Source organism: Manis javanica, chromosome 12 (assembly GCF_040802235.1).
Source record: "Manis javanica isolate MJ-LG chromosome 12, MJ_LKY, whole genome shotgun sequence".
Classification (NCBI taxonomy): Eukaryota; Metazoa; Chordata; class Mammalia; order Pholidota; family Manidae; genus Manis; species Manis javanica.
The window spans coordinates 96,015,854-96,023,978 of NC_133167.1; the positions used below are offsets into that span (position 1 = coordinate 96,015,854).

Here is an 8,125-nt window from a genome sequence, read left to right on the forward strand (position 1 = left end):
AAGGCTGCTTCCCTCACTGAGGACACAGACTACAACCCTGAAAGTCCATTCCAAATAAGAGGAATACATTCAGGTTTTGGTGTTCTCAACAGTTTTGCATGATACAAAGCATTTTTTACATTCTGGTGGTAAGCATTATTAGGAAAGATAATATCCAAGCACTGTTAGAAGCATAAATCTATGAGAACTGTTATATTATACATCACAATTATTAGACAGGTAAATGTGGTAGAGGAAAAAAATATATTCAGACCCTGATGGATAGGAATGAGGGATTACTCTCTTGAATGCTGAAATCAATATAAAATGTTCACACTGGAACAGACCCTGAACATTTAATATTTATATAATGAAAGTAAAAATCAAACTATTGAATGATAACCTAGAGAATAATAATTCATAGTTTTCTAAAAACGTTTTAGCTAAGAAAACATTTTTGACATTTTTTTGCTTCAAGTCTTTCCAATGTCTTGAACAAACACTTGTAAAGTTCTTACCACTTTTTATGAAAAAGATTACTTTAAATATAAAAGGCAGGAAGTACTGTTAGAGTTATCCTTTATTGTACGACAACTAAGAGAAGGATAAGTTCAAGGCTCGGTATATATTTGTCACTTCATAATAAGATAAACAAAAGATTGTGATAACAGCCTTTTTAAAAATAAGTATGCCAGTTGGAAAATCTCCTAGCATCAATAAATAGTGTGGTAACTGGGGATTTTTCAGTCTATTTTAATATTAAGAAAACATGAAGATCCTGTTCTTCTGTGTATGTAGCAATATGTAAAAATCATAGAACCTTTTTAACCTTTCTAGCTCCAAAAAGTTAGGAAATATAAAACAATGATAAAGGGTTATATTGCTATTTTTGCTTTTATGGTGGTGATATTTTTAGCAATGATGAAATATAATAGTGCCCATGGCTTGAAGAGTTTAGACCTGTCCTTTAAAAAATGAAGAAAAAACTAAAATGTCTTAAGCTTAATAATTTTTCATACTATTATTACAGTTTAAAATATTTTATGATAAAGTTTTGTTTTTTCATTAATCCTCATATTCTTTGATTGCCTTTATCTTCAGGGCAAGCATGTAATTGAAGAATGCCCAAGAGTTAATCTACAAGTGACACCTCTGTGCGTTCTGCCATTGGTGTTGTTAAGGATTATGTGGATTGAACAGCAACTGTAGTTTAGAGCTCTGAGGAAGTTTACTGTTGACATTCTTCTTCATGAAGATTGTTATCCGTGCAGAACTTAAGCCACAACTTATTGTAAAACACAGAAGCCATGTCTTTTTGTGTCTATATATCAGCATGTGGTTTCTATCTTTTCACTTAATAATTCCTCAGAAAAAATACACAGTAACTATTTTAGTTTGTACTGAATAATTACATTTTCATTGATGTATGTAAAATGTGTTACATAATATTATACATGAATATGTTATATAATGTGTTATAATATATTTTAAGTATATATTTACTTTTAGCACAGAGTATCACTAGAATCATAAAATATTATCCCTGGAAAAAACCTTGAAGATCTCCCAGAACCAGTGGTCTTTTCAGTAATAAGGAAACCGAGGTTCAGAAAGACAAAGCAGTATATGCCTAGAATATTGTAATTTAAACATCCAAACATTAAACTTAACTAGTTCTAACAGCTTTCCAATTACATGGCTTTTCAACTATAGCAACCATTTATTTCATTTTGGTTTCAATATTTAGTTAAAACTTGTTTTGTCTCTGGTTGTTCTACAAAGTTATGTTGTCAAAACTTACAAAAAAAACCAAAACTTGCTGTATGTTAGTAGAAAGGTACAAGTATCAAACAAAAGCCTAGTAAATGTTATTTCAGTTGACTGACCATTTTACAAACCTAAATAAATTTTTGTTCATAGATTAATGCCTTGCTTAGGGAAGTTAGATAAGAAAATTAATAGTTACCTTTTACTTTTATTCCTATATGTATAAGCACCTATTTATGTTGTTTCATCAGAATCTGATGACATCTTTATTATGATTTATATATTCTTCTTGACTGTTTAATATAATGATATGTTTCATTTAAAAATATCAATTATTGTTATTTTATACAAGTGAATGAATTATGGATTGAATAATATGGAAAAATATTTTCTTTAGGACACTGAAATGACCCACTTTGTTTCAATCCATTCCCCTGCTTTCCCAGCAGTTGAAATGATGATTTAATTACTGGTCTATCCAACAGTGAGAGTGGCTCACAGAAGTAGAATATTTTACCCAAGCTTAAACCTAAGTTCAAGTTCTTATCAGCCTCTTCTTCCACTGCCGACTTGTGCTCCGCATAAGCCTGAGCCCATTCCAAGAACTTGTTGAGAAATTGCCCAGATATAAAAATTGGAATGAGGTGAATTAATGTAATTGTGACATTTTTATATTATATGTACATGCACTAATTTAGAATAGAATAAAAAGCATATTATATTTTCCTCATTTTCAGTATATAATAATTTTCTTTCTTTTTCAGCTTTTTAATTAAATGAAGCCAAGTGGAGTTTGCATAAAGTGAATGTTTACCATGAAGATAAAGTGTTCCTGACACACTAGTTTGACTTCTTGAGCTCATTGCCTTGTTGGTTGTGATACTCTAGCTTATTCTTGTACAATTTTTTTTAAATGTGAGTTTTCCTAGTGAATTTAATTTATAGAAGTGGAAAATGATTACATTTCATATGAGCACTGAAAAGAACAAAGGAAACATTGAGGTGTTTTCAAACATATTATATTCAGTGCATTCCAATAGGATTGAATGGAATAAATGCCCATGTAATAATGAATTCATGTTTAGAACTTCCACTCATTAGTAAAAAAGACCACAATGTAATAAGGGAAAACTATGAAATGTATGTTAAAGAATTCTTAGGGTTGTACAAGATAAGTATATGCATGAGAATATGTCAAGTACTGAAAAATTAAACTTACTGTTCTTTCAGTATAAAGGATGTGTATGGTTATAAACAGCGTTTTGTTCTTACTAATCATACCCAGATGGGGAACTGGGTGAATATTACCTACAACTTGGATCCTAACCTGGGAAATGGAGGTTCTCCTCAGGATGTAAATGTACAGGAAACATGACTGAATCAACGTGCCTTAAAGGCATTGGGCAGTGGAAGCACCACACGGAACTCGGGATTAATTCTCTCCCATTTTAGAAGTGTCTTCCAGGAATCCAGACTTACACCCACCAAACTACCCCACTGTGGCCGTTTTCCCCTTGTGTTATATAGAAAGAAGCTTGCCATCAGAGCCTCACTCCTTGAATCCAGACAAAGATTAGTTATCTTAGTATGAGCAGGTGACTCAGTGAAGCTTTCTGAAAAACATATGTAGGGGGTCTAACCATTATTACGTTAGTGTGTCCTGTTTTAGTTTATAAAGCCCTTTCACGTATGTTATTGTATTTTCCACAACCCTTTAAATTGGACAGGAAATATAAATTGTCTGACATATAAATATTGGAAGTTTGAAAGCCAAAAACTTTAAAACAGAGCTTGTAACTGGGCTTTCAAACTCTCGAACATGGGTTTTTATTTTCTGTGGTGGTACCTACAGAAGGATTTAGAAACAGTTATTTAGCCAGTTAAGTAAATATTTTGCTTTTCTTTTTCAGGCTTTTTAAAACAATCTCAATTTCAGTAAGATCTAATCAGACCATGGGGATCTCCGTTAAGCTGGGAGTCCCAGCTACACAGTCTCAAACAGGAACCCAGTGTGCATCCGCTGAATGTACTGGTTTTGTACCTATGAAACTCCGTTTAAAAAATGGGCAATAAAGCCTACAGAGGCATCCGAAGTTAAATCCCAGAGCAGCATGTGTTCTAACAAGAAGAAAGCCATCTTTTCAAATCATGATATTCAGTGAAAACTGCATAATCATTCAGAACTATATTAACCTTATCACATATTCCCAAATCTGCTATTAAAAAGCACATTAATTCCTGTAGTTTCTGTTCAAAAGATTGATAAATTTTGTATTGGAATGGCTTTTATGCAAAAGCATTAAGTGATCATAATCATGTGTTTAATGGCTATCCCTGGCCTGTAAATCTTAATCCACTGAATATTTTCACATTTTCTGAATTTCATTCATAACAGACATTACAGTTTGAGGCTGAAGTTTATAGACTCACTTTTCTAGCAGGTAAACATTTCTTTATTAAATATAATTTTGTTTGTCCCCTTAAAGCTCAAAATTCTTATGAACAACATACATTTAATCTCTCTATAAAGCTTAATATTGTTGATCATAACCAAAGTCAGTTCTCAAATACGACGGCCAAGAATGTCCCTACTCCACATTAGTACACATTTTCTACCTGTGTTATGTAATTTGCTCTGAACATCAAATATATGCCAACCATGATAACATTTTTCTTTTTTTTTGGATTTCAGTTTGAAAAGCTGTTCTTTCTCTACAGACAATTGTAACATTATGGAGGTGATTCTGGAGGGAAATAAACTGCCTCAAGATAAATTGTTATCCAAGTGTTGCATCAAACTATAAAGAGTAGCTCAAATGTAGTTTGCTTTCGGAATGTAGCATATGGAAAATCATGTACATATGTTATCTTTACTTTTGCCAAAGAATTTAAATTGTAAAATTTTTATGTAGTATGTTACATCCAGCAGTGTCACTTTTTAACTAGATTTACTATGTTGAAGACTCCCTTAAAAACTGATTATTTGTTTAATAATCTCCAGTTAGAATAAAAAGAACTGCTTTCCTACTCAGTTGGAGAAAGATCCTAATACAAAATTCCCTCTAAAGGAGTTTGACTTCTTATAATAAAGTGTTGCATTCTGCTCGGCATACACTGCTCCTGACGGTAGGTGTTCACATGGGTCAGCCCCATAGCACTGTGTCTGCTGTGATGCTCTCTTACGCATCACGTCACGCCCTGCCCATCGCAGCTCAGCAGGCGCGGTGATTCCGGAGATCAGCTCTGGCCGCCACAGAGCGTGACAAGTCCTCCCTTTCTTGCTATCATGAGAACCTCCCAAAGAATACGTGAAGAGAGGGGCTATTTAAATAAGGTGTGACATCATCATTTGGAAGTCCAGGGCATTAAACACTGTGTTTAAAGGACTGGTAACAGGGGCAGACGCGTTAGCTAGAGCATCAAGGGACAAAACTCCTGGAAACAATGTTCCACAGAGTCCAGAGAGCTAACATTAAGTTTAAAATATTAAAACAAGATTTTTTTCCTACTCCAGCTAGAGTCTATACTGAGTCAGATCAATAATATAATAGTATCTTTTCTAATAGTGGGAAAAGGGTAAGCATAGCTGCTAGTCACCCTCTAAAGGTACAAGCATGTACTGTCAGCTCCTAAATTCCCTTATGTAATTCATGAGCATCTGTCATTTATGAATTTTTCCTTATTCCTTTATCTACTTTTGTATCTGAAATATATGTAAATGTTTTTATCATATAACTGGAGTTTAAGTTTTTACACAAAGTTTTAATATCACATCACACATTCAAACTATAGTTGACCCTTCAACAACACAGGTCTGAACTGGGCAGGTCCACTTACTCACAGATTTTTTGTTTTCAATAAATATATTGGGGCTTCTTCCTCTGTGAGGACCCAGCAAGGAGACGGCTGTCTCTGAACTAGGATGTGGGTCCTCACCCACCACTGAATCTGCTGATGCCAGTGCTCTTGAACTTCCTCACCTCCAGAACCATGAGAAATAAATGTCTATTGTTTACAGGCCAAATATATATATATATATATAGGGAAAATTTTTGGAGATTTTCAACAATGTGAAAAATAAATGTTCTTTCTCTAGCCTATTTTATTTTTAAGATACAGTATATAATTCATATAACATACAAAATATGTGTTAATTGACTGTGTTATTGGTTAAGGCTTCTGGTCAACAGGATACTACTAAAGAAGTTTTAGGGGAGTCCGTGTTATATGTAGATTTTCACCTGCGTGGGGTGGTGGAGGAGTTGGTGCCCCTAACTCCCACGTTGTTCAAGGGTCAAGTGCATAATAGGGAAATCATGTCCCATTCACTCAAATGTTGGTGTGTCTACTTCCATTAAAAATTGGCAGCAAAAATGGTAGAATTCTAGGAGACTGCCCCCTCCCTAGAAACACTAGACAAAATGGCAAAAACTGTCAGAATCAATTTTGTTGAAATTTGGAAAATAATGAAAAGTTTACAGCAACCAAGTGAATACTTAAATAAATGGTGATGGAAATCTAGAAGGGCAGCTTCATGACATTTTATCTTGTCCTTCCCCAGTCCTCCTTCCCAGTCAGCAGTGGTCTGGAAAATGGCAGCCTGTGTTAGTGGTGTGGGTGTCTGGCTGTAGAAGAAGCAGAAAGGACTTTGTTCCCCAAGAAGCAGTGTTTGTTTTGACCAGTCTTGAGGCTTCTGGGAGGAGTGATGCAAGGAGCTTGCCTTTATTTCACCTGACTCAGAAATTGGATGGAAAAGTGGTGATGTATAGAATGTTTCTCTAAAACATGATAAGGTAAATAAACATGCTGCTGCCTGGGGCAAAAGATAAAGGTGGAACACGCTACACTAGACACCGAGCTGAACACCTGAGAGGAAAAGCTAGGGCGTGAAGTATTTGGAGAAGAAGTTTTGAAAAGCTCCCACATATTCTAAGGAATCAAAGGACCCAGGCCAGGCTGCATCCTCAGAAAATGCCTGAGACCCGAAGCTTTTCCCTCTTGCTCCAAGCCCGAGGAGGAAGTGAATGCCCACGCAGTGTGAGCCCCACAGGTAAGTGTGGGAGGGGTGCCGCAAAGAGTGGGAGTCGATCTGCAAAGACCAGGATACTATTTTCTTTTGTTTCTCTTTCTTCCTTTCTGTCTCCAGGCGTTTAAGAAAGGCTCTGTTAAACCACTAGCTGACCACTAAACTAATGATGCAGAAACTTCACAGACCACACATGACAAAGTAGGTTTTATAAAAACAGTTTTGAAATGTCACAAAACAAACTACAACCCACAGCAAGCAAACAAGTCTGGAGAAAGAAAAGAACCCAGTTTTCAGAGTTCGTCACACTATAATATTTAGAATGGCCAGTTCACAAAAAAAATAGTAAGAAAAAAAGCATACAGTGAAAAAGGTATAGTCATTCACAGGGAAAAAAAATTACAGAAACTGCCCTTGACGGGGCCCAGGGGAGAGACTCCAGCATGCCCCTGGATCAAAAGCTCCAATACTGGGTGCACTGGAGATTGAGGAGGAGCAGTTTCCCTTCGCCTGTGTCACCTCATTAGCATAGCTCATGGCCAAAAGAGACACACCCTCAGCCTACAATTTCTCCCATGGGGGAAGATTAGAATATAGTGAATGAGTGCCCAGCTTTCCCCACTGCATGCGACACTGATAAGGAGCCCACTTCTTGCCCCACCCAGAACACTGAAGTGGTCTGCAAGGCTGAGGGACAAGGGGGGGGGCTGGGAACACAGTGGCCATGCTTACAGTGCTTACTAAGCATTTCACTGACTCCATGAACAGAAGCGGAGGATGCTTCTGGGGGATGCCTCACTGGCAGACTTGCTCCAACAGTCCAGCACCCCATGTACCTCACCCACACACATTACTCAACACCTGGTGGCTGCCTCCTGGTAGGTGGTGGGCATGAACCTTTTTAGAGGGCCAATGAGCGTATACAGAATGCTGACTCTCGGGGACTTGGAAAAAGCCAGCAAGCAGCATGTCAACACACAGCCCAAGGGAAAGTAAATGGGAGGCTCTTAGAACATGGCCCAGCTTTGAGACTCAGAGAAGGCATAAAATCTTAAAATCCCACCTCCCATCTGCCAAAGAGGGAACAAGAAGTTTGGAACAGGAACATCCACAGCAAAGGTGAGAGAGTGCTTCAGTCTCCCTAGCGGGCTGACGGGTGTAGGCATTAGGTATTCCTTTCCCAAAGCCGGTCAGTAAGGAGTAGATGATGTGACTACAGCTCCAAATGCCAACCAGCAACATGACTGACTTCAAGGGACATGAAGTATCGGGAACACAAGGACACCAAGGGAACACAATTCTCCAGTGATCTGTGAATTGCCTAACAAAGAGTTCAAATAGTTCTTTTTAAGG

General features: G+C 36.9%; 1 protein-coding gene across 4 annotated transcripts in view; it reads left to right on the forward strand.

Moving 5' to 3' along the window:
• The window catches only part of TUSC3 (tumor suppressor candidate 3), a 203,275-nt gene extending 200,274 nt beyond the window's left edge, over positions 1–3,001 (forward strand). For all 4 annotated transcript variants that reach the window (XR_012124008.1, XM_036997242.2, XM_036997244.2 and 1 more), the window contains one exon: positions 2,511–3,001. Coding sequence is in view for 1 of the 4 variants with exons in the window: in XM_036997244.2 (XP_036853139.1) it covers positions 2,511–2,526 (16 nt within the window). In the remaining 3 variants the exon portion in view is untranslated. The remainder of the gene's footprint in view (positions 1–2,510) is intronic.
• Positions 3,002–8,125: the final 5,124 nt, after the last annotated feature.